Genomic DNA, 26,833 nt, shown 5'->3' with positions numbered 1-26,833 from the left:
TGTCGCGGTGAGTCGGACTTCCTTGATTCTTCCGTGCCCATCGGCATGTCCTATTCGGCTAGCTGGCATTGGTGAATGAAGGGTGAAATAAATGCCCCTGCAATTGTCTGCATTCCTTTGTCCCAAGGGCACGTTTCATACCCCACAGTGGCTGTCAGCTTGTGCAGCTGCACCTCACACTTGTTACGAGCACAAGCTGTGCACAAGCTAGTAAACATGTGCATATGTAAAGCATTCATCCCAATGTTCAGTGCAAATTTCAGGCTGCTACAATGCCATCTGATCATTGTTGAGAGGCCCCACAAAGTTTTGCTGCTGACAGTGCAAAGACACAAGTTGTGCAAGTCTAGTTAAATGTGCCACCTTGACAACAGCTTCCTTTACATAGCTTACAGTCTTCAGGTCATGACCCAAGGACAAGGACCATTTTTACAGCTAAGAAAAGATCATGAAGCGTCACCTTCATCATTATCACCATGCAGCGTCGCAATCACTGATAACCTCACATAGCTCAGGCCACAAATTATGAGAACAGACCACACTTGTGTCATCATAGCTGCTGCTTCCTTCCTTTCCTGAATAAATATATTGCTCATCGCATGGCAAGGAGGTGATGTAGATTGGCTGACAACATGTCAAAGATAACGGCAAGCTTCGACAGCTCTGCATGCCGTGGAGCTCCATGATGACCAAGTTGGGTAAACCATCCGCCTTGGGCCGACTGAAACGGCGAAACAGGCCTTGGGAGGGCCATGACGGTAGCCAACATGGCATGTCTGTGCATTTATTTAGAAATGCAATGGCTGTGGCATCCAGCCCTGACAGTGACAAGATGGCATTCTGCTTTCGCATCTTGTATTTCTAGTCATGCTAGCCTATCAGCTACAATCATGCGATCAGTAATACAGGTGAGACTACAATCGCAGCTCACAGTACCTGTGAGTCCAAAGACAGTGGTGCGCAAGTACTTGTGGTGTCCAGCCAAGTCGATGAAAGTGATGAGCTTGGCAGAGCGCTCACATAGCTCCTCTGGGCTGCGACAGCGGCCATATGTGACAGGCTGCCCCTGGCTTGTGAATCCCAGGATCTCGCGACTAATTGATGACGTGTGCCCTGTCTGAATCTCATGCAGGTGCCTGCATATTCAGAACAGATCATACTACAATACCTCTGCCACATCACTACCTTTCACTATTTGCACTTACAGGTTCTCTAGAATGGTATATAACCCTTTAAAACAGCACCTCCTATCTCCTATGCATAGTGTGTATAAACCTAGCAAGGAATAAGCTTGCCAGGCTCATCCTGCAAAATGCAGCAAAATCTACCACAAGAGAACTGTGCACAACTGTTGCGTCTCAGCGTCAGCTTTGAAATTGCAGCTGCTGTGTATAGATGATTTTCACTGAGCTTCTATGGGCGCCACCATATTTGATCATTGTCCGTTGCTTGCCTCTGCTGGTCTCTCGCTGCCTCTGTTATTATAGCAGCACATGAGACCAGCACAGCACAGCAAACCGATTGTCAATGAGTTTGTGAAGGACACAAAACTTGGTCCTAAGTTTCAAAGCATATGTGTATGTTGCATATCAGTCCTCCCAAGCTTCTTACGATTTGTAGAAATGCTGACAGCACTGCCGTACAAGGCACATACTACTATTTATGAGACTGTTTGAATTGTATAGAAATCATGAAATACACCGTCGGAGCGTCTTTTTTTTTTTTGTTTTTTGTTTTTTAAACCTCCCTTCACTAGTGTCTGTCGTTGCCATTGAGATATTTGGTTCCCGGTTGCACAGTAGACTCAGCCAAGGAATATTATGGTGACTTACCATAATTACTCTATGTAATGCGAGTTCGTTTCATGATTCTCATTGATTGAACTTGACCCTTGTGTTACATTCGAATAATGGCAAAAGTGACCATTTTAATACAAATATATATTCTAAATCCCATGGTTTTTAGTGTTACGTTGGCAACCGATACCTTTATGTCTCGATCCAATCCATAAAAAAGTTGACGAAAGTCAAAGCTTGCTTTTATACGAACTGATGCCATTTCCACTGTGCTTCTTTGTCACAGTTATGGTGCTGCAGTACCCTGCGGCCTTTCACAATTCTATTTCATTAATCTGTGACGTTATGGCAACGCAGCGCGTTCAATACGATGCCCGCTTCAACAGACGAGCAATTTTAATGGCCGAGGAGCTGGGAAATGCCACTGCGGCTCAGCGGCTCGACGTCAACAAGTCGATGATTCACGGATGGCGGAACCAGCAAGAGGCCCCATTTAACCGCGAGGCCAGCCGGAAGGGCTCAGTGGACTTCATAGTGGCTTGGTACTGCCCCTGAATGAAATAGTTTTGCGGTTTTATAAGAAGCGCTTAATCTCAAATGAGCTCGATGGTACAGAAGATGTCTTGATTATCGGGCATTCACTTTCGGAGATAGTTTCACTTTCGCTGGACTCGGCTGGTCGCAGCACCGAACCCCTCGAAGTATCCGGACAGCCGGCAGCACTATGCAAGGATGGCGAGCTCGGTACAGGACCACTTGTCGAAGACGCGTTCGGTGTCGAATCACATTAAATTTTGAAAAAGCGAAACTATCTCCAAAAGTGATCACCCAAGAATATACTGCCCAAGTAAACCTCTGCCTCCTCCTCAGACAATGATGCTGAGTGAAGAGAACTCATTTCCGAATTGCGATTCCATGAATGCCATTTCTTTTTTCCGTTCATCTCGCATTGATATTTGCAGTTTTATTATTTTTTTATTTCTCGTGACTGGAAAGTCGACCTTTGCATTACAATGGGGGTCACGTTACATTGGAGTAAATATGGTAGTTGGCTGCCACAGTGACTTACAAGGTATCCAAGTAAAGCAAATGAGATCACTCACCGAAAAAGATTGAGCCTTGCACTACCACGGCCATTGTCCAGCTCGCCCTGTGTGAGTACACCCAAGACAGTGCTCTTGCCAACGTCTACACTGCCCAGCACGGCCACCCGGATCTCAATGCTCTGCTGGTCTTCGGGCACCTTGCGCACCAGCACCTGTACCAAAACCATCAGAAAGGGTCGGCACATGACATAGAGTGCGATGACGCAGCCCTAACAAATGAAAGACTGGCATCATGACACAAGACAAATGCATTCTAAGACAACTTGACTTTATGACAGCAGTGGAGATGGGTGGACACCCACTGAATGAAAAACACACTCTTTCTGTCCAATAGAATGTAGGCTAGGAGCAGTGTTAATTTTAACACCGGTTACAAATGTTGAAGACAGAGACCGACATCCATTGAATGTGGCTTGGTGCTGGAAAAGCTGTGCATAAGGTGGCACTGGCACGAGCCCTCGCATTCAGCGTCAGCCTCTTCTTTTTCTAGTTTTCAAAACACTGGCGGACGCCTAGCGCGTGTGTGCTTCTAGGAGGTATAGCCACTGTATAGGACGTTGGACCTGCAGGCTGTTCGACAGTATTAACAGGAATGACCTGACCCGACAACATTGTCCCTTATTGGAAACACTTCTGTTCCACAGCCGTTCTTCCATTTCAGAGGTAGCGCATTTATGTTCTTGACGACCACAACATTGCTGGGCTGTTAGTTTTATGACAGCATTGGCTTGCCGTGTTGAGCAGAGCATAGAAACGGGAAGTGTCCCTTCTCCCTTCGCTTCCAAAGCCGCCATTCATGGTCGCCATGTTTGTTGCAAATTTGCAGCGTTATGCGTGTGTGTCACATGTCCAAGAAATCGAGCAATATCTGGTATGGGGTCTAAAATTACGGCAGCCGTTATGCATTGTTTCTATGAATAAAAAAAAAGTATTACACAACTACACAAAGGCTCATAGTTTTATTGGCCATATAAATTGCAGTAAATATTCGCTTACTAATCAAATTAACAAGCATGGTGTCGTGATGCACAGACACTCGATGACTGCGAACACTCGCTGCCACAATGGTGATGTGTTGAAGAGCTCAGGCACAGGGCAGCAAACACTTCTTCTGCCTCTCGCTTCAATGCGCCTCCGAAGCATGAGATTATGCGACCTCCAGCACTATGCGTGTGGGAAGACAGCGCACATGAAGCCACCAGCCACCTTAGCCCGCATATGCGCTACGCTGCGCTAACGGCCAAGTTAGAGGAGGAGAAGCACGTTGTCAAGCCGTCTCTCATGCAGTGCCACAGCAGCCAGACACAGGCTCCAAATTGAACTTGACTCGTACTGCAGCTCTCATTCGCGCTACAGGTTTGACAGTGGTCGTCACTTGTGACGAAAGGTAAAATTACTAAGGCAGTTTATGCTAGTGACCACTGTTCTGTGTGAAAAACAGTAGTTTGTTTCACCGGCAGCGGGAATGTACTCAAACCAGGCAGTTGGCAGGGCATGAAGCTGGCCTGCCGGCTCCCTGCCATTGTGCTTTCCATTAATTTTGCCATTGTGCGAGTCTATATGCTCTTGTGAGAGGAAACTGCCATTTATCGGAAACCATGCATCGAGAAAACTGTGGACACCAAGGCACGATGCCGCGTGGTTGTACAATTACCACGTAAACCCATTTATTTGTAATAATCATTTCTATGTTTTCATTGTTTTTGCAATCGCCTTCGGGTTAGACAGCGGTATATGCAAAGTTCTGCCATTTCACAACATAATGTGACCCCAATTTTCGATAGAACAGACTTCAGATATAAAGCACCTCTTTCTCTTTCGCTGGATCATTACGGTCTGTTGTAACAAGCGTTGACTGTATTCTGCTGCAGATAGCTATTTATGCATGTTAGCTGACCTTTTGAATTACAGCAATGGACACAATACCCGCCGTATGCTGAAAATTATTTGCCACGGTAATAAGCTTGCCTCACCTTATGGCAAGCTACCACTGCTGGTGAGCACACACACCTTAAAATCAGTCACTCCAAAGCACATTTACAAGGGAGGGTGGTGCGCAGCACGCCAGATGTGCCTTCAAGTACACACAAATTCTAGAATGCATGTGCAAAGTCAATAAATGCAGGAAGCCTGCCAGTCAACAAATCGGCATCACCAATAGTCAGGAAACCTCTGTAACTACTTGAGAGTCGCCATACTTCGCAGTTCCCTGCGACAGTGCAGAGGCTATGAGGCGGGGTTGTTTGCGTGGTGCACACAGTGCTCACAAGCACTCAATGCTTGTACACACAGCAACAATACATGCATTAGCATACACAGTGACGTGGGAATTAGCTTTTATGAGCTATGGAGACAGTGTACCGACCTATTTAAGCTCATCCTTTCTTTTTGCTTCGTGTGCAAAGGCGCAATAACGCGCAGAAAGTGTTTCGATGTGTCTGATGCATAATATCAGGCGTATCAGTGGAGAAACTACATAACCTCGAAGATGTTTTCTACCTACACCGCCTCACGCATGTGCAGGTGACAATTGGGTGATTCCACGAGAGATCAACACGGGTCCAAAAATTCATATTTTAGATTTCATTTAATATTTTATATTTTGTGGGCATATCACTCGGTAGTACGAAAGTGAACTTGCATTCTTTGAGAAATGGATACATTAGAAGAAAAAAATATCGAAATTCTTCAAGTTGCAGGCTCCATTTACATGCAACGGGCATTCTCGCAAATTCACAACAATGTCAAATACAAAATGTTCTTTCTTCTTTCTGGGGTTTTACGTGCCAAAACCAGTTCTGATTATGAGGCACAAATACAAAATGTTACGGCTACAAAGAATGCATTTTCTTGTGTAAGACGTATACGTAAAGAAGAGTCAGCAAGCGTTGTTTGAGGCTTCTGTGCAAAACGGAAGTGTTTTAGAAAAAATTCTTAATTTGCTACACTTTTCGAAATTTGCTATATTTACGAATTTTTATCTACTAAACTAATGAATGTAGCCTTTTGAAATTTGGTGGGCTATGAGACCTTAACCTGTTTAACGATTGTGCTGAATATTGTTGCTGTAGCACAAATTTCAATTTTTACAGTTTGCCTCAAATGTGAAGTTTTGACGAAAATGAACACTATTTAAAAATCAAAATAAAAAAAAAACATCGTTAATTTTTCTCAATTTCGTAAACAGCTGTCCACAGACACTGGAAAAATTCCCTATTTCTTAGCACCTTGCTGCATCCCGGCGAAGCTCTCATTTCTACCACATATATTGTCATTAAAAACAAAATAATGTAAGATGTCTTTTAATGTTCTTTTTCCAGTGTCTGTGGACAGCTGTTTACGAAATTGAGAAAAATTAACGATGTTTTTTTTTTATTTTGATTTTTAAATAGTGTTCATTTTCATCAAAACTTCACATTTGAGGCAAACAGTAAAAATTGAAATTTGTGCTACAGCAACAATATTCAGCACAATCGTTAAACAGGTTAAGGTCTCATAGCCCACCAAATTTCAAAAGGCTACATTCATTAGTTTAGTAGATAAAAATTCATAAATATAGCAAATTTCGAAAAGTGTAGCAAATTAAGAATTTTTTCTAAAACACTTCCGTTTTGCACAGAAGCCCCAAACAACGCTTGCTGACTCTTCTTTACGTATACTTTTTACACAAGAAAATTGATTCTTTGTAGCCGTAATATTTTGTATTTGACATTGTTGTGAATTTGCGAGAATGCCCGGTGCATGTAAATGGAGCCTGCAACTTGAAGAATTTCGATATTTTTTTTCTTCTAAAGTATCAATTTCTCAAAGAATTCAAGTTCACTTTCGTACTACCGAGTGATATGCCCACAAAATATAAAATATTGAATGAAATCTAAAATATGAATTTTTGGACCCGTGTTGATTTCTCGTGGAGCGTCTTACCTAAAAAAACAAAAACAAAACAAAAAAAGAACAGATTCTGCAAGCACCTATTTCTGTTACCTTCCTGTATAAAACTCCAGTCTGAAGTATGTAATAAAGGTCTTATGATTGACACACAGGTAATTTGCCCGTATTTTCCTAAGCGTGCAACAGCCTACCTCAGCTGCCTTGCGGGCATTGCCTATGGAGCGCTCACGCAGCACAGTCAGTGAAGCACCCAATTTAGTGGCCATGCACTCCAAAGTGGCCAAGGAGGCCGCCATGTCAGTCGCGCTCAATCCCACCAGCAGGCCTCCGTCCTCTACGCCGATTTCATAGATGGCCTCGCCCTGGCCTGCACACACACACACGTATGCTCAGAAAGTGGCACATCATTCTAATAAATTCAACGTCCACACTAAAAGCACGGCATCTGCCATGTTCACAGGCTCTTAAAAAATTCACAACTTCTTCTGAGTTAGAAAGCAAGAAGGAATCCGGAACCTTTAAGTTACTCTAGCATTTTCGATAATACTGGCACGCCAGAAGTTGCCATGAGCCTTTTTCAGGACAGAAATTCGAAATGGCATCGCTTCTTTACGTGTTTTTACTGTGAAAAACACGTCCATCTGTAAGCCTTACTAATCCTAAAGGCCAATTTATCAAGACTATTCTTACCTACAAGAGCTATGGCCTTTAGAGCTACGGCCTTGGAAGAGCTACAGCTTAGGGCCAAAGGAAGGTAGGCTGTCGTCAAGCACAGATCTCAGGCAATTCAATGTGCCACAAAGGTAGTGTATAATCTCCCTCCTTCGTATGGCTCTGCCTATATCGGACAGACTGTGTAAACATAAGATTAAGGGAGCACGAGTCGTCAACACATAGTAACTCTCAGTATACTCTCAGTTACTTTCGTAGTAACTCTCAGTTTTGTTTGCACCACAAAAAAAAAAAAAAAATCATCATTTCAATAAACTTGGCTCCAGAAATGAAGGCCAGTGGTGTTCAATGAGGAGCTCCTCATCACTTGGCACTGCTGTCTGCCTTCTCAGTATCATTTGGCGCTACCTGTTTGTTCAAATAAAAAGCTTTTCAGTAGGATGGATAGTTGGGCTACATCATCAGCAATGCAAGCTAGAGCACTACGACGCACACATCAATGTGTCCTCTTTCTCCATTTTTTTTTGTCACAACACTTTAGTTTCTCAATGAATCAACTTGTCCTAAACCAAAAAACCACTTTCTTGGATTGTTCCTATTCTCATTACTGCACAAATAGCTTTTTGCTTCCATGAAAGTCCAGTTAAAGGCCAAGTGCAACAAAATTTTGGGCCATGTAAAAAGGCTAGTGTAGATAAAGAGCAGCCACCAAGAAAAAACTTGCTTGAAATACGGGCGTCACGAAGGCTCGCAAAAGTATACTCCATCTCGCAAGGTGGTTGCAGCACTGCCAAAGGTACGAGGCGTAAACAGGCAATATCATTCCGCAGCGGTATATAGTTCCAAGCGTAACTGGCTCGTTATTGGCTACACTAAAGAGTTCTATTTTTGCTCGCTATATGATACGATACAGTGATACGTGACATGTTAAGACCTTTGCGCATGCGCGTCGTATACCGAGAATTACTGTGGCAGTTACTGCCAGAAACCGTAATAGCCACCGAAACCGCGATCACTTATAGAAAGATGGCAGCACCCATACAGCGCCGACCACCCGCTTCGATCCGAATTCGCTTTTTACTGGCAAGCCCTGTCGCCAAGTAACAAGGGGCAAAATTCGGCATCGCTAAGCCTCATCTCAAGCTGAGGTCAAAACATTTGGTATGTTTTGTCGTAATTATTGAGATCGGCTGTTCATTTTCACGCTGCTAGGACTACAGACACGGCACTGAGCCGTAAAACTGGTTTGATTTCTAGTTAGCAGATGGTGCCACATCATTAGCATTGGTGATGCGCTAAGGATGCAGAACGCTATAAAAGCCCAATCGTTCACTGCATCATTAATATACTACCCCACTCTAGCATGGTACGCGATGACGGTAGCGAGCAAACGCCAAGTATAGACGCCGAGCAGACGCTGTGGCGCAGGTGAACATTTGTAAGGGCATTAGCCAAACTACTTGCTAAGGCGGCTGCAAGGTAACTGCAGGGAAAGCGTACAGGTAAAGCGAAGCCCTGGTGTCGCATGCATGTAAACGCAGCTTATGCTTACGGCATCAAAATATTTTTTGCATCAATCCACCAACCATGGAGCATATAACAGGATGGCAAGCAGACACTGAGCAGACGACGTGGCACGGATGAGCACATCTTGAGGGGCATTCGGCCTTCCTATTGGCTAAGAATTCGTGTAGCTTCCACAGTGCTGCAGCCAGCGTGTGAGATGGAGTATAGATGTTTTCAAAACGGGAATAAAAAAATATATATGCAGATCCCACACACTGTGGGAATCAATGCAGGCGAAGCTTTCAGTGCTTTTTGCATTCATTAACGTTATTTGTGGGTGATGTTGACTGAATACAACAGTTGTGATGTGAAGTTAGATGTTACCTTGCCTGCACCACTTGTAGCACACAGAACACACAGAGACTTGTCATTCATTCACTCATTCCTTTACTGAAGAGAGCCCAAATGAGTGTTAGGCAGGCACGTAGCCAGGATTTTATTCGGGCGGGGAAGGGGGAGGGGGGGCTAATGTGGCATACGCCCACTCGGTGGTTTCCAAGAACCTTTCAGGTCTCTTATGATATTGACGTTGATTATTATGGATATGTAATCCCAGGTGTAGTTGTAATCTGAATTAAAATCACAAGGCATAGGCGACGTGCCAAGCAAAAAAGGGACGCCAGCAGAAAAAAATTTCGAGGGGGGGGGGGGAACTGAAGCCTGGTCAGCGCAGAGGGGTAAGGTTAATTACCCGTCTCCTGACTGTGTCGGTACGAAATCTAGTTGTACTCATTCCCTGCCTCCTCTCTCTCTACTCCCTCTCCCACATTATCCTACCTCCTCCCTGGACTGTCGCTGTTGTTGTGCGTGAGCATGGAGGCAAGCGCTGCAGCTCCTGAAAAGCTTTTGTGGGGGGTCACGCCTAATTACTGCACCCACGGGGCATTGTTGCGTCCCCCAGGGCGCATCAGAGGGCTCGGCTCTACCAAAGTGTCATTGACGTCACCTATCTCGTCTCGTGCACCCCTGCTGTGAGCTCTCAACCACCCCCCGACGTGGCGTGCAAGGCAACAGCAGCAGAAAAGTCAAAGGAAGAGGCAAAGAAAGTTTCGCTTTAAACAACTGCCATTACCCCAAGTGACGCATGGCTCAGTGTACGGCTCCTAGGCATGACCTCCAAGATTAGGTGCTGCTAGCATCTGGCCACAGTGCATTGAAAAATCTTGGAGGGCACGTGCTGGAACTTGCATCATATCCACTAACTTCCTGATGCATGCGTCGTCTGTTTAGGTACTATTTAGAGGCTGCTGTGATGAATGAAAGAAAACGACGCCGAAGACAACGAAGTGTGCACGCGTTCTATCGCGAGTGGACCACGGATTGGAGTGACCCCGCCAAATCAGCGATGGCCCAGTGGTATTTCGAAGATGCGTCGTACCACGATTGGGCCACGTATGGCGAGCGCGTGGCGAAATGCTTCGTGGCGAGAGACGCGCCTAGTCAACGGGAGACGCAAGACAGCAGGCCGACGTGTCGGATGCCGACAATCAAGGCTCTAAGAAACGCGGCCGTCCCTGGAGCTGCCGCCCGACCGTTGCCATTGGCCAAGGCGTTCGCCAGCACGAGTAATGCAGCTCGGAGCGTGGCGTGGCCTGCTGTGATACCACTTGCCGCGAGCATTGCGGATCGCGGGCAAGGCGTCTCCTTGGCCAGCTGTTCGGCGGAGCATCGTTCGTGGCCTGGGTAATGGCCACATTTGCGCCGAGCACTGCGGCTATTTTCAGCCTGTTCAGCCAAACAACTATTTTCAGCCTGCCCCAGGAGTATTTTCAATCAATAACTGTAGCTCACCAATGTCTGAATACAGTATTTATCCAATTGTAATGGGCACCCCCCCCCCCCCTTGTTTAAATATTATTTTTTTCAACAAAATGGGCCGAAAAACCAAATCTGCCTTCATGGTGTTTGTATGCTTTAACGCATAACACTGATGTATCGCGGCGAAGCTCAATTTAGGAAATCGCCCGCCATTGTGCAACACTTATTTTTCTTGCTAAAACATCGGGCGTGCATTAGATTTCTACTTTGTCTTGGAGCTTTAATATCATTTCTATGTTAGTATTCTAATTTGGACAAATATAAAATCGTCACCCATTTGATTTGAGAGAATGTTAGAATTGGGCAAATACTGGCACATGATAAACTTTCAAAGCCCAAACAAGAGACAAGGCACAAAAGGAAGGTCAGACACAGGACAAGCGCTACTTTCAACTGTTTATTCCACAACGTCGTCATGAAATATATATGAAAAATGGAATGAACAGTTGAAAGTAGCACCTGTCCTGTGTCTGACCGTCCTTTTGTGCCTTGTCTCTTATTTGCGCTTTAAAAAGTTTATCAAGTATGCACCAACTAAGCCCACAGAAAGTTCCACTGGCACATGAAACAGGTGTGTTTTAGCGTTGTTTCTGCATCTTGTTCAATTGGACCTGTCGAATAATTCGATCAATTTCATCCACCCCGTCAGGGCCAAATTAACAGAAGTTGACTGTATATACTACTAATTTATAACCAATTCAGCCAAAGTGAAATTTTGTTGCAGTTAGCTTTTAAACCTTTCCATGCCGACCTTTATTTTTTCTAGGTAGCCATCAAAATTCCCTAATTCTTTAATGACTGTTTTATCATGAATATCTTTCTTTATTGCAATACCGGCAATTCATCAGTTATTTTTGCTGTCTGTTACTGTAAATTTTTTCATGTTTTTGAGCTGCACATAGGCTTAGCCCTAGAAACAGTCATACTTGTACATAACGAATTACATGCAATTAATTACTTGTAATCCATAACATTGTCTGGTAATTTTAAAATTTAACAATTAAATTGTTTTCTCAGTAATGCTCACTGTAATTTGATTACTCTTTTCAGTAATCAATTACATGTAATTAGTTATTCTACTGACGAGACAAGCTATAACAGGTGACGCAACTTTAGGAACCTGAACTTGGTGCGAATTACAATACAACGCCTGATATCTTGCCACACACCAGCCTCGCGGATGCACATGTTCAGACAGGCAAATCCGGGAGCTCAATATTTGTTTGCTCATGGTAATGCTCCACCAGATGTTGGCCAACGAATTGAACCAGCGCTGGTGTCTCAACAGCGACGACCACTTAGGAAGTTAATGCCAAAAAATTGCCCACTGACAATTTGTACAGCTTTTCGTTGACCCCAACCGGGAGTGTCTTCTTCCAAGTCACAGCAAAAATGAAGCACTTCGCTTCACAGAGGATCCAGACGCTGAGCAATCTAGTGTGCAAGACGTCCGAACGTTACAGCACCGTTATGACTCCAAGCGCGCACATCAAGTGAGTTTTCATTGTTGCTGCTGATGTATTCACAACAAAAACGAGGTAAGATGACCAATTAATTTTTTGAAAAGCCATTGTTAGTAAAGATAAGTAATTAGGAAAGGCTGCCGAGGATGCACTGAATGTGCAAGGCTAGCTCATTTTGATCACGGTATCTGTGCAATGTTATAAAAACTTAGAACGAAAGTAATGTAGAAGTAATGGATTACTTCTGAGTAATTCCTTAATTATTTTCATCGGGCGGTAATTGGTAACTGTAATCAATTACACTTCTGAATAAGGTAATTTTAATTGGTTACTTTTTTTCTGTAATGTGTACAAGTCTGGAAACAGTCGATATAACGCTTGACATTTCTTAGGACGAAGTCTAGCATGATTTGTTGTCTTCCCTGCTATGCGCCATTCCTGGCGATGTGAGCAAAATAAGTCGCAGAGGCACCAGCGGCAAAGCGTTTCCGTTGAGCCACGTGTGCGCGAGAGAGGCTGCCAGATGCTTGAATTCTTCCACGCAATTGTCAGTACTAGGGTGAAGCTTCAAACACGACTGACTAGACCATGCCATGTCTAATTGTTTACTTGAGGTGAAGAAAAGTCCAACACCACCACGATTGCGGCTAATAAATGATGCCCGTTGTCGCTGCAGCCACCTAATTCTCCGTGCCACCATTTTTAAAGTCAAGACAGCCAGACTTGCACTGCGTTTCCAGCAAGAGTACACAGAAAAAAATTAATTTTCTGGGAGGTTGGAACCATCTCGCAGCGTGGCGTTCGCACCTAAATGATAAAACAACTGCCGCTTATCTGTGGCGATCAGTAGACAAATGGAAATCCCTGGTTGAGTGGGACGCGCATGGGCATATATTGGAAAAATGCAAGGATAAGTGACACCCATCCTTGGCACGGAAAAGGTTAACAATGTTGCATTGTTAAGAACACGGAGTACCCTCGCGTAGCCTCCACTTCATCTGGGTGACAAGATGCTCCAGGCGGCTCTGTGATGGGTTTACTAGCTTCAGCTTGTACTCGACATTTCCCTCGGCTGCCTCTGGAGGCAGCCACAGCTCCTCTGAATCAGGCCCAAACAGCGACTCCATGGTGGCAGGATCTGTGGTGCAGGGTTCCACAACTCGTGTCACCAAAGGTCCTTTAGTGAGACATCCTCTCTAGGACATCATGTCCTACAAAAAAAAACATGAATATAAACCACATTTATAAGTATGTTAGGACTAGAATGCTTAAATATACGACAGATCAGTGTACAGCAAGATAATTCCCGCGCTTCCACGTTCAAAATTAGAGTTTGGTGGGGATTACACAGCGGCAAGACGCTGAATGTAAGATGTATGAAAGAAGTGTAACGGTTTTCATACATGATTTGTGACCTCTCGTGTGCTGTTGAGTTGTACCAAGGTGTTTCTATGCAAACTAGTCGAACAATTTTTTTTATATATAAACTTGACACACGGGCTCTTCAAAGGCCTTTGGATTAAGAAACATCTACGGGAAAGGTGTTCATGGGGACGACACAAGACAAAGCAGTATCTTCTTTAGGCAGGGGTCTCTTGAGGAAGTGCAGATATCTGAATTCCTTCATAAGCCTAAAGGGCTAACCTCGTGCGCTCAACCAAAGTAAACTTGTCAAAATAACAATTTTAGTGCGTGAATTTTATAGTTGGCAGTCTGGCAGTTAACCTTTATTAGAGCAATACTCTCAAATTGGTGCAGCCATCACGCACTACAGCCACCACCAGCGCTTCGCCACTCTTTGGCTTCTTCCAAATCTGTCTTCGCATAATTTGTATGGTCCTCCTCTCTCTGTGTTCACTTGCGCAGTTTGCATGTGCAGCATAAATCGCATGGACACATCAAATCTGGTGTCAACACCGCACAGGCAGCGGACACCATGCGACAACTGGCAAGTCCTATGCACACCATACAGTGACTGTTCATTGTGTTTAGACCAAATTTTATTCGGTGCAAATGAAAAGTGATGTTAAATATTTGACAAATGTGCACATTTTAATAAGCAGCTTTAGTTAAGACATTTGTTATTCATTAAGACCAGTGTATCCCAAGAATTCACACACAGTTGCTCAGATTAGTGTGTGAGATGGTGAGTTGGGCTACAAATATTAGTGAGCATTTGCACGTTTCAGCAAGCAGCGGAAGGAAGAACGCTGTCCTCACTTCGATGCCGAGTGAAGTGAGCGGAGCGTCCCCATGGCTTTATTGTTTAGCAGCCAAGCTCACTGCACATCACTTGCATCTCTGGAAAACGCGCTCATAAAAAATTTAAATCAACGCGGTTCTGTGCAGTGTATGAGCACATGAAATCTGAGCAGAGCAGACCTTAAGTGAAGGTGGGCTAAAACGGCCTAATGCTGTGACAAGATATATTTTAACATTTTTACATATTAACGTGATAGCATTAAGGGCCCCGTGTCGCAGAAAATCTGCCATCGGTGTGCGGCATCCGTGGCTGAGAAAATTATCCTGAACAACCCCGACCACGCAGGCTCTCCACGTGGCGCAGAGTTAGTGAACTAATTGAATTTTTCAAAGTAAAATCCAGCAGAAAAATCGGAAAGTACGACTTCACCACAACCTACAGACATGATAGCGTCGGATTGTAATTTGAATGTACGAGAAAACATAATTCTGTTACGAGGAAACTCAAACAGAAACCCCTTTTCCAGCATTTATACCATAGAACAGCGGCGCGCCCGGGTAGATTACTTGCAAAAATACCATCCAGATGGTGCTTGTCTCCTCGGCAAGTCAAACTGGGACTTAGCCTGCCCAATGCGTTTTGGACACGCACGCACCTCGGGGCAACAGCAAACAATTAATAAACTAATAAAGAAAGGTCCTAGGGCCTTCAAATTTTGATATAAGACGGCTTATATTGCCCCTGTAAAAATGTCTTCCCAGCAATGCATTTGTGTTTAAAAGTGAAGTCTACTTTAAAGGGATCGGCATTAGCTTGGTCTTTGTGAGCTGGCTTTCCCACATTGTGTTGCAGTGAAGCCTACTCATAAAGAAAAATGCGATGCGAATGGAGCTCGACAACGCTATCGCATTCCACTCTTAAAGGCGAAGTGTCCTCCAATTTTTTTATTTATTTTTTTTGCGTTTTATTAGTTTTTGTTTAGACAAGCAGTGCCATCACTGTGCTGCTGACAGGAAGTATCTAAAGGAGGCCATGCCGTATCGTGTGATAGTGGTTAAACTGCCGTCAGCAAGGAGTCCTTCAGAATAAAAAGAGAAGATTGTTCACCTGGAAGGACTTTAGTTTGGCTGTGTGCTGGGGGTATAAGAAATATTAGTGCCATGTCAGCATCTCATGCTGAAGGTAACAGTAGTAATTGGTCATTTATTGAATTAATAAAGAAAAAGGAGGGGAAGGAAATTACTGCTGACTGCACTGCAACTGTCGTATGTGGCACTAACTGTCTAGCGCAGTCTGCCGACACCTGAATGGCGGTCAGCAGTGGGGGGACGGGTGTATGGACGTAAAAGGACAGGGAGAAGGAATGGCATAAAGGATGGAGTAAAGAAAGAAACTATTTGCATGTATAAAACAGAGCGATTCGGTTAGGTTTATTTATAGTTTGCTTGTGGATTGACTGCGCTAAAGGCAAACTGTGGAAATGGTGTCAGGCCAAGCAAATTTTGAACTTGGTCACAAATTTGCAAGTTCTTCCTGAGCTGTGATGTGCTATTCCTCCAGTAAATCTTGTTTCCAAGCAGATCCTATGAATGCATCATAACAGTTGGCATTCCTTTCCTTAGTTTTTCTTTCTTTTTTTTTTTTTTTTTTTTGATAGCCATCTGAGGTTAAGTGCACATAAACATGATGGGACGCAACGCCATGAAAGCCAAACGCCAATCAGCAGGAACATTCAAGAAAAGATTGTTTTGATTCATAAAATACTAATCTTAAGGTGCTCTATATTTCTGTTAAAATTTGCACCATTCACAACCTTAACTTTTTAGTGCAGGTAGTCATATAGCAATCACATAGGTGTCGGTACGCTTTCCAGTGCCGTGTGAAGATGCCAAGCAGAACAACAACATACAGCCCAACATGAGATTGTACTTCTGCTTGACTGACTCTGCTCATAGCAGTGAAGAAAACAACCTTTCTTAGATGGCAGTAAAACTTATAAGCAGTATGGGCGCCCTATGTATACTCCTGTATCGGCACGAGAATGCTCCCATCCATACATTTTATATTTGCCACCAAGAGGCTTCGCGCTGAAGACGAACCAGGTGAAAATTTCGAAAGCCCGTGGGAGACAAATTCAACATTTTTTTTCCCCACTTAAAACAAAAATGTATTTGATAAATCTCTGTCAATTTGAAAAGAATTTGCTATTGCTATTGTTTAGCATAATTTTACTAGGACTGACTCAGTGTTTAATTGGCAGCTAAACATAGGTCAAACATGACTTTTTTCCATATTTATCGGTACCTGTGCGTGCTTCTGCGCAATATATCTGCCCAAAAACATTTCTCACGTAAGCGCAGCTCCAAGGCACTTGCTTCGATAAAATTTGTGTTTCTGTATGAAAGCATTTTTTTTTTCTTTTAATACGAAATATGGACCAATTTTCTTATTTTTAATGACTTATCGAAAATGGAGGTGTAAGACCCATCTTTAGTCTATGCGGAAAATAAGTGGTGACTTTTTATTAATGAAACACAGCTTTTGGCAACGCCTTTTATGGTGCATACTTTCGTGTCTTGCAAGAAAGTTCAGGTAGTGCTTGAGCAGGTGAGAAACGTTTTTCAAAAAAATATTTTGTAGAATGACTTTTCATGTTGTACACAATTAAGCAGCTAAAACTTTTAGAAAGCAATTACAGATGGCCTAATGCCAAGAAAGGTACAGTTGACGTCGAATGACCAATTTGTAAGCCATTACTTCATGACCCCCCCCCCCCCCCACATTGAATATTCAGGTAGACGTCACATATATATATATATATATATATATATATATATATATATATTAAATGAACGGACTGCACAAAATATATGAAACTTGCATCATGTAAACTGATCACATGTTTTATGCATGCTACGCTACTTCGGCGTGTACTTCCCCCACGAACTGTAGGAAACCACTTGCAGGCCGACCTGATCTGCAGTTGGGGTGAGATGCTTGCATGACATATTTACACTAGAGAACAGTTAACTGCAGATCGATCGCAGTATGTTTAACTGTTCTGGTTTGTCGAGGCCTTCACTTTTGCTAAGAGACCAATGTGCAAAAAAGAACCAAAGTCGAAAAGCAAGATATGCGCGCATTTCGAGACATGCACACGCTCTTTGCCTCTGCGAACGAGCAAGGAAGACGCAGGCACTGTGGCAGAGAGGTTACCTGCAGCGGCAGCTGGCCGGGATATAGCGCGATAAAACCGGTTTACACCGAATACCACGCGCTGCAAGACAATGCGTGCGCGATCGCCTGTTTCCACCCCTCCATCTGAAAAACAAAAACAAAAAAAACTTGAAGATGAGCCGCAAGCTACAAATAAAATTTCCGCACAGGTGAGTGTCAAGCGCGCACTGCCGACGCTTGTGTGCCAAGTCTATGCGCGACCTTGGTTATGATGCAATGGGACGTAACGTGTAAGCAAGCATATGGGCAGCATGACCCTGCGCGTGCCCTATACATATAACATAAGCAATGATGATTCGCGTGATTGGCACTGTTAACCGCGCGGGTAGCACCAAGTGTATATGGGATGATTCGTCATTGAATGAGGCTGTCATCAGCCACAGCCGTTGCTTTCGCGCGGGCCGATAAACGTCTGGGAAGACGAAACTCACCGTCCGGAAGCGCTGGTAAGGTCGGCCGTGCAATCACATCAAGTTTGCGCACTCACTGACAGTCGGCAAACCGTGTACAAGCACTCAGCCCATTCGCAAAAGCCAACGCACCTTACGCCATACATCAGCTGCTGGTTGGCATGCATGGCAGCAAATACCGAGCGCGCATGCGCAGAATGGCGCAAGAAATCGAAAGTTGGCTCGTTTTTCTGGCACACTTTCACACACTCTACTTTCACCTACCGCGCGTAGCCCTTTCAACAACGTAAACAGCGAATGACGCACACTCTTTCGGTTGTCTCGGTGCAGCAAAGCGCATGCTGGCGCATGCGGTTAGCTTTGTTGCGTGCTCGAAGTGCGAGCGCGCAAAAAGCGCAGCTGTAAACCGAAACTGAAAGCTCGCAAGGCTAGCTAGGTGTTACTATTTTGGCCGTCCTGTTAAAGGCCGTTTCACATGATGCGATTTTCATCGCACCGAAACGCGATTTTCGTCGCATGCGACGATACTCTTAACTATTGACTCTTTTCGCGGCGTTGCCGCGGGCGCTGCCTCGTTTGATCACGTGGATACGCGTCTAGAGTACTGGCTAGAAGCGGAGGCCGTATCCACACACTCTAAAAACAGTTGCACCCTTTGGGGCGTATTTTTGCCACAGAACAATAATCGTCATCTGATTTGCGTGGCTTTCCTTTCTTTAATGCTGTGCGCCTGGCACTTCTCGGTCACGAACTACAAGAGCATTATCAGCGTGACACAGCGTTCTCGACAGGAAAGTAGCAAGTGCAGAGTTTTCAAGATAGGAAACGCAAGCAAGACAGATTATGATTATTGTTGTGTGGCAAAAATGCACCCCAAAGGGTGCAACTATTGTTAGAGTGCACTACTAAGTGGTTCGTTGGGAAAGGGAAAGGTTGGCGCTATCTTCTGCAGCCCTTGAGGGAGCACGGCTCAGCGCCAAGAGTGCAGGAGACTGATCCTCGTTTTCATTGGTCGGTTGAAAGTATCCTCGAACACGACCTACTGCTTGTTCCAGTAGGTCATGTCCTCGAAACGCCATTTTCCAGAGAATTCTCCGCTTCAAGGAACAGGGAAAATAAAGCCGCCATAGGCAATGACGCCCTAGGGTACGCTGTACCATAGAAAAAAATATAGGAGAAAGAGCATGGAGGAAGGAAAGAGCATTGCATGCTGTCGTCCACGTTCGCCGAAGTAGAGTGTACTGAAACCCCTATATATAAAAAGCATAGCCTCCTATAGAATATATAGGAGGCTATAATAAAAAGTAGCGACACTCTCCTCCTCCGCCTTCCCTCCTCCTCGTTTCTTCTCTCTTTCGCGCTCCTTTTTCGACCGTTGCGCCGCCTAGACCGCTTGAAACACGTGCACTTGTTTATCTTTCACCGCTGATCAGATTCGACGATCGCCGACTGTGTTTGTCGCTATCGTCGTGCTCCTCGCCAGTCGGTAGACGCTTCTCGGGCGAAAATGGCGATGGAGCGTGATCGTAAACAAACGCAGTCAGCGCCCGGGGGCTCGACGGTCCACGTGATGCCGTTAGGCCAATACCGACGCGGCGTCGGCCTCGCTGAGCCGTGCTCCCTCAAGGGCTGCAGAAGATAGCGCCAACCTTTCCCTTTCTCTCAAGAACCACTTATCATCATCATCATCGGACAGGGTGTGCGAGGAGGCGGCGGCATCCTTCAAAGCGTGACCAATGCCTCCTTTACTATTATAGTAAAGGAGGCATTGGCGTGACGCTACCTTTTATATATAGGGTAATATAGGGGTTTTAGAGTGTACTAGACAATGGTCGAGTGGGCCGAACGGCTGGATGGATGGATGAGGCTGAACCATTTAAATCGGAGGGTGGCATACGCCACCTAGCCGTGACTATTAACATATTTTGTACTTTGTGGTGGGTGAAATTTCACCCCTGCCTTGATTTTAGCCACCAATCAGATAACCTCTGTTTGGTTATTTCTACCCGCTTAAAGTCTATTTTGCCACCACTGTCCCTAAACCCCAATGCTTTGAAAAAAAAAAAATCATCCCCGTTACTTTGCACTGTAAGGTTAAGCCCAAGTATGAGGTGTTCAGCAAGTTGGTTCTTTATGCTATGGTTCAGCCGTTTCCTCTTCTTCTCCACACGCACCGCATGACTCGGTGACATCTTAGTCAAACAACAAAGAGCTTCCCTTAGAATTATCATAGATATTTTCTTTCGCAATTTCTTGCTTGAAAGTTCTGTATGTTCCCAGTGCTGATTTCGTCTGCATCCTTGTTTTCCACAAACCCCTCTGTTTCTTTAACCTTTTCCTTAACCGCTGTTTCCTGGTTTGCACCCCTCCTGCAGTCAAATATTTGATTGACAATTTTCTGGTCAGCTTCCTCCATTTTGTGTCAACATTCCTCATGTACAAATAACTTAAAACTCTCCTTGCCCACCGCTTTTCTGCCATTTCTCTCAATCGCTCCTCGAAGCCGAGAGTGAAACACAGCAAGAATGCAGCGCCACTTTTCTTCGCTCAGGCGGGCGTAGCTCCCGGGATTCGCAAGCGCAACAGCGGTATCGCATTTTACCTACTTTGTTTTTTCCGAACTAACGGTGTCTGCTGCACATTTATCTAATCGCCGAGAGCCGAGTCTTTATTCTATGGCCGAGTACCCTTCGCGGCTGACTCCCGAGTGCCGGCCAGTGCTCAGTGCCTGAAGGGGCAATGCGCGGATTGTGTCTTGCGGCGATCATCCTTGCTCTCAGCGCTACGTTGAGCAGTATAACAGCGGATGAGAGCGTAGAAGAGACTCTGTATGGCGTCAAGTACGCGTCCAGATGCGAAGCGTGCAAGTACCTCGCCGTGGAGCTGGAAGCGCGTCTCGGGGAGACTGGCAAAACGCACGATGTCATCGAGACCGGATACACCCTAGACGGCGGGCGCAAGCGCAAGAAGTACGCGGTTTCTGAACTGCGGTTAGTGGAATCGCTAGACGGCGTGTGCGACCGGCTGCTCGAGTACAACATCCACAAGGAACGCAAGGATAGCTCGCGCTTCGCCAAAGGAACGAGCACTACGTTCCGAACGCTGCACGGCCTAGTCGCCAAGGGCGTCAAAGTGGACCTGGGCATCCCGTACGAGCTCTGGGACAGCCCTTCGGCCGAGGTGACGCAGCTCAAGAGTCAGTGCGAGGCCCTGCTCGAGCAGTACGAGGTCGACATCGAGCGATGGTACTTCGGCAGCCAGGAGGAGCCACTCGCCACCTACCTGTGCCGCCAGCGCGTGCTGCGCAAAGGGGATGCCGACTGCCTGGACGACTCATTACCTGCCAGCCGCAAGACCGAGCTATGAGATGCTACTCTTCAAGTGCACTGGCAATTTCCACCTTAACTGCGATTCTGGTGAAACCACTATGTTGTTCATCTGAGTCAACGGAGTATGTGGCGTGCACAAATACTTGATAAGTCAAGCGGCAAGTGTGTCCTCTTATGTCCTCGTCTACAGCGTTTCCTGCATGTGTGGACAACGTTGGTGTTGATCACCAGCAAGCACAAATACCTATTGAACACAAATGAATGAATCCTTGCTACTTTTGTCTACACAACATGCAACTCCACACTGCAATAGAAAAATGCGTTCTTGTGCTGGTATTGTGTTGCTGCTGACCAAATTAGCCCTGCCAGCACAGTTGTCTAACCATCCTGAGTGCTCAGCACACAACATTGCTGTTCAGTCCAACAAGACAGCATCCGTGTGTGAAAAACGTGGAGCCCTTCACATTGAGTGCTGGGCACACCCTCTCAAAAGTGCAAAATGTCATATTCATGACATAAGCAAGCAAGGCAATGGTGCACATCTTGTCAAGGCTTTGCCTCAACCAGCAGAAGAAACCCACCTTGGCCCCACACGATTGTCAAGAGCAAGAGTGCAGTGATAAGAACTGGTGATGGATATATGGTTTAGAAATGAGTTATGTACAAGTTTTCACAGCTCCTGGTAGCATTGCATTGGTGTGTGGCTTTCAACACTTTGTCATGGTTCTGTGATAATGACCATAATGGCTTGAACTGATTGATTGGGAGTAGGGGGCTCAACTGCAGGAAATGGATGTAACGACAGTATGAATATGCTAGGTGATATCGCAACTGGGTGCCACAAAATTTGGCCGATAGTTGCAGTTGTGAGGCTTTGCATACTTAATTGCTGGCCAGTAGAAAATTATATTGCCTGTGGGGCTTGTGTAATGCACCACAGCCATCTTAGCTGTCTTGATTTATCAGCAAATCATATGGAGAGACCACATGTAGGGCAGTGCTCAGCTTGCTTTCTGACTCATTTTACAAGGATGTTGCCAGACAGGTTTCATTGAAAAATCTAAAAGCAGCAGTTTTGCTATGAAAAGCACCCATGATGTGGTGAAATAAGAATGTGCATTCATTGTATGGCAGTCGCTACTTGATCCCTCAGCATAAGCTGCAGCTTGGCTATGCCATGCCACAAGGTGCATGCAGTCTTATACACTTGACATTTGCTTGTGCGGTTTCTTTTCTACATCACACTACATCATAACTAGCACTATACTAAAGCAAGTTAGCATTCACCTGTATGGCATGGTCAGCTGTCCTGACATCTGTGCCTGTGTCACTGTGCAAATCTAGTCGACAGAACAGTGGCATGGGCGGAAAGTATTTTGGTGAGGGCACAGCTGTGTCTTGACGATGTGCTGTTCTTTAGTGCTTAGCTCCTCTCTGGTCCACTTGTCTGAGAGACTTGGCTTGCCACAGGTAATCCACGCTAACACGATTGACCTCCACTGTTACAGACTATCTGTAGACGTTCTTGGGGTTCAAACAAAAGCACTGGTATCGACTGAGCTTCAGTCCCTAAATATTTCATGTTGGCTGTTGGCGGGAGTTTTTGAGGTACTGTGAAAGGCGACAAGAGGTTGCAACATTCACAGCTACTCTTACAGGATCTTAGTGAAATTCAAAGGAGTGGCCGATTCGTATCTATATTTTCTTTAAAGCAAATAACTTTCTTTAGCTCTTTCGGCCATTTTCGTTGTTGGTCGGTGGTCAATAGCCAGTAGTCGGACTCTGCAAGGAAATTGTTTTTCCTCTCTTGCTCTTTCATTTGCTCGTTCATTCGTTCACGCTATTCGCTTGCATTGACAATTATTGTCTGTGGTTTTGGCACAATATTTTTGCTGGATATACGTTCTAAGCTAAGGTTCTGTTGCTGATAGCTCGGATGTTTTCACTGTATGTAGGATGTGAATTTAAAATTCTTTGTTAACAAAGGCTAAGCAAGCTTTACGTCAGAAATTTATGCGGACACATAAGAAGCAGCTCTTTTAAGGAGAAGCTTTCTTTGCGAACCCTCCCAGACTTCTCTGATAATGGCTGTTGTTGTATTGCCAAATAGCTCATACTTCAACTAGCTTTTTGAGACGATCACCGCATTTGTCACTTTGCATAGCATGGGTGCGCTAGAGCACATGCGCGCATGCCAGTTTCCTTTACACCAATGATATAGGGATGAAATGGACAAATTTATAACATTTTATTAACCACTTCACTTCACATATATTCCAAGAATTTCATTGGATATGCATCATTTTTTTTTCCTCTTTTGTGCACAGTGTAGCCTTTATTTCCTCCTTTTAGGAATAACCGCCACAATTTCTAACTTTCACAGCCTATAGGTGGCGCAGTTATACATCGAACATTGCAGTCGGTGAAATGATTGCAGCGCTGGTGGAATGTGTATGTTTGGTGACGATGGCATGCTGCAGTTCTTCTCTGGTGTATGTTATTGTGTAGGCAGAGATGCGATACAATTTTGTCATAGCTGAAGACATTTTGGAGTGGAGGTCAAGTACATCCAATTGTATGAATGTACTCACGTAAAGCACCTAAATGCATAAAATTGTAAATACTGCAAATGCAGCAGCCTGTCACTTCGCCAGCACGAAACCATTCATAAAAGTTTGTCGCGAAGCATGAAATGATCACGCATACGACTCGGTGAGAAAAATTCTTGGAGACGCGCTTTTCTATGTTTTGTCTGCACTGCCTTAGCATTTAGTTCACTTCAGTGTCAGTCGGGGGCTGTCAAATTCAGCATGTTTTTGTATGTATTTCGAGTTGCGAAGTGAAGATGAAAAGGACAAAATGGAGTTTGTGCATGAATATGCAAGCGAAGTAGTCAAAAAGAATTCTGTTTTGCACTGTGTGACCAAACAAGAAGAGCGGCTCTAGGGGCATACCTGATTACCAGCGAGGGCTTTTATTGGATTTCCTTGATCAGGACACAGCGATAAACCTCTGACAAGAAGTCAGCCAGCAGTGAAAAAAAAACAGTGTAAGGTCAAAATAGTCATTTTTAAGAAATGTTGCCTCTCTTATCAATTGTACATTTCTGGTATTTGAGCGATGCAAGAAAAAAGATAATGGGGCAGGGATGATAAAAAGAGTGCCATCAGCAAAAGAAAGCAGACAAAAAGATGAGGATACAGTGACTGCAGGTGATGTGAAGGTCAGGGATAATGAAAGGTACATTCCAAGTGCTTGAGACTCTGGATAAAGCGACAAGTATTTTGAATTCAGAACTTTTGTGATTCATCTGAGGCACACTGCATCTAGCAGCCGTGTGTGGCTTTTTTTCTGTCTCGCTCAAAATTGATATTTTTTTCTTTTTTTTTTTACGATTTGATGCGCAGTTAGAAATGTGCTTTCTTTGAGTATCCCACACCTGTACTATTTTGCAAAGGCATTGATAGGCAAGTTGTGCATACTTATTTCTGTGCCTGAAAGCACAGCCGTTGCCCATTTCGTTGGGGCCGATCATCACGTCACTGGTTCACGAGCAAACAGCATGGTGCCGCCACCGTACCTGAAAGTTGCAAATAGCATTGCCAACTATACTATTGACACAAGAGACACATGCATTAGCACACCCAGAGTGTCAGTCTGGTTTCTGTGTGTGAATTTTAGGCAAAAAGATCATGATGATATTTAAGAGGATAGCCTCTTAATTATATATAGTGTAGCATACTCAACTCTACATATGCATGTGTGTACACACACTTACTTTTCTGCATGCTCAACCCAAAATACAACTTCCAGGGAAGGTACACCTCATCTGTGTGCGACTGAATGTACGTGCACACATTGAATGCTTTACTGGCTTGTGACCTTGTAGTAAACCTTCTGTGCAATAGAATTATGATAAAAATGAGCCTTTTGTTAAAAGCAGTGATATCATTGCTTAAAATGGACCTGTCCAGTTTGTGCTGTTGGGCACCAGCAAACAAATTTTTCAAGATGTCAAAACTAAGTCTTCAATGGCAATGTATGTGTGATAATGCTGTTACTGATGGATACTTAAGTCAAGCTGAATTAAAACCATGGAAGCAGTTTTGTCTTTGGAAGCAATAGACGTATTTGGCACACCTCGTGCATCTTTATCTCGTGGACTCTGAATTCTGGCATTTCGCCTGTAATTTGCATAGTACATGCCCTGGAAACTGATTGTGTGCATTAAACGAGTGCTGGCTTGGTGGTGGTGAAATCGCTTCTGTGCTTTTTGACCAGAATGAATGGCTCAGTTTCAGCCTGAAGCTTGTATCTTTCCCCTCTGGCGCTGCAATTTTGCTTTTTAACTGAAGTGGTTCAGGCAAGTCTATATTTTATGTAAGCAGCGCTAAATGACGATACATTACAGAAGAGAATGTGAGCATTGACCACTGCAGCTGCATACAAGCATTTTCAATGACCGCAGTGCTCAATCCAGACCTGCAAAGTCGAGAAATGGGCAAGGTCCTCAATGGTCCTGTTTTTTTTTTTTTTCGTACAGGGGCCATACTTGGAATCAATCACTTTTGGGGATATCAATTTCATTCGATGCTCTTTGGCCGAGGCCCTGGTCAGAACACCTGTTGCTCAATTCAGGTGTCACACTGGACACCACACCATGCAGAAAATATCCCCAAGAGTGATCAATCAAGGATACGGCCCTGGATTGTTGACCTGCAGTTGTCATCAGCCTGTAATGTGTAAAGGGACATTAAATATATTGTTCAGTTAAGCTTCAATGCCCAATAGGCCACTCTTACCAAGAGGGGGGGCTTTGGTTAGCCAGACAGGGCACGAAAATCAAAAGATTAATGGTAATGCCACCCTCAAGTTCCTGCACTAGGTTGCCATGACATCACATAATTTGACAGAATCTGCTGGGCCTGGATAATTTACATTGCAGTAACGACTCGCTCAACCCAGAAAGTTTTAAATTTCCCGTGCTTTTAAAATCAGCCAAAATCTAAATTAGAGTAGACTCTGTTAAACAGAACTCGAAAGGACCAAAATTCTGCTCCGTTTACCTGAAGTTTCATTTAAGCAAAGGACACCGAAATCACCAACAATCATTTTATTTGAAAAGTGTCCGACCTTCTTGATATAACTGTGGTGAAAAAAAAAAAAAAAAAAAAAAACACGGACTAGTGCGTTCTACTTCTAAAATTGTATAGCTTCTATTGCGCAAGGTTGTGCTCAGGTATGACTGGATTCTGAATAATTGTGCACAGACTGCACTCCCGTCTATTCAAAAACAGTAACTCGTACTGGAACAGTATTGTGCCTATGGGTACAATAGTGGC

General features: G+C 44.4%; 2 protein-coding genes and 1 long non-coding RNA gene across 15 annotated transcripts in view; 2 read left to right on the top strand and 1 right to left on the bottom strand.

The window, feature by feature from the left end:
* Nucleotides 1-18,440, bottom strand: part of LOC119433705 (GTP-binding protein 2-like) — a 74,310-nt gene extending 55,870 nt beyond the window's left edge. For 5 of the 12 annotated variants that reach the window (XR_005188429.2, XR_005188430.2, XM_037700957.2 and 2 more), the window contains exons 1-5: nucleotides 18,184-18,440; nucleotides 13,289-13,523; nucleotides 6,985-7,160; nucleotides 2,900-3,054; nucleotides 937-1,136 (exon numbers count right to left, since the gene is read on the bottom strand). Coding sequence is in view for 10 of the 12 variants with exons in the window: in XM_037700957.2 (XP_037556885.1) it covers nucleotides 937-1,136; nucleotides 2,900-3,054; nucleotides 6,985-7,160; nucleotides 13,289-13,439 (682 nt within the window). In the remaining 2 variants the exon portion in view is untranslated. Of the gene's footprint in view, nucleotides 1-936; nucleotides 1,137-2,899; nucleotides 3,055-6,984; nucleotides 7,161-13,288; nucleotides 13,524-15,622; nucleotides 15,650-17,731; nucleotides 17,837-18,183 lie in introns of all 12 variants that reach the window. The other 7 variants (XM_049659330.1, XM_049659326.1, XM_049659328.1 and 4 more) reach the window with 7 other exon arrangements.
* The window catches only part of LOC119433709 (uncharacterized), a 119,450-nt gene that overhangs the window by 65,691 nt on the left and 26,926 nt on the right, over nucleotides 1-26,833 (top strand). Inside the window, exon 1 of one of the 2 annotated variants that reach the window (XR_007464492.1) lies at nucleotides 17,420-17,503. The exons of the other annotated variant lie outside the window; for it this stretch is intronic. This is a non-coding gene — a long non-coding RNA (uncharacterized LOC119433709). Of the gene's footprint in view, nucleotides 1-17,419; nucleotides 17,504-26,833 lie in introns of those variants that run through there. 2 annotated transcript variants of the gene reach the window in all.
* Nucleotides 20,718-25,749, top strand: LOC119433708 (protein canopy homolog 3-like). The gene has a single exon (XM_037700963.2). The coding sequence runs from the start codon at nucleotides 20,902-20,904 to the stop codon at nucleotides 21,526-21,528; it is 627 nt and encodes a 208-aa protein (XP_037556891.1). The 5' UTR covers nucleotides 20,718-20,901; the 3' UTR covers nucleotides 21,529-25,749.

The sequence above is a fragment of the Dermacentor silvarum genome, chromosome 11, assembly GCF_013339745.2.
Source record: "Dermacentor silvarum isolate Dsil-2018 chromosome 11, BIME_Dsil_1.4, whole genome shotgun sequence".
Taxonomy (NCBI): domain Eukaryota; kingdom Metazoa; phylum Arthropoda; class Arachnida; order Ixodida; family Ixodidae; genus Dermacentor; species Dermacentor silvarum.
This window is presented reverse-complemented; position numbering and strand designations above follow the sequence as displayed.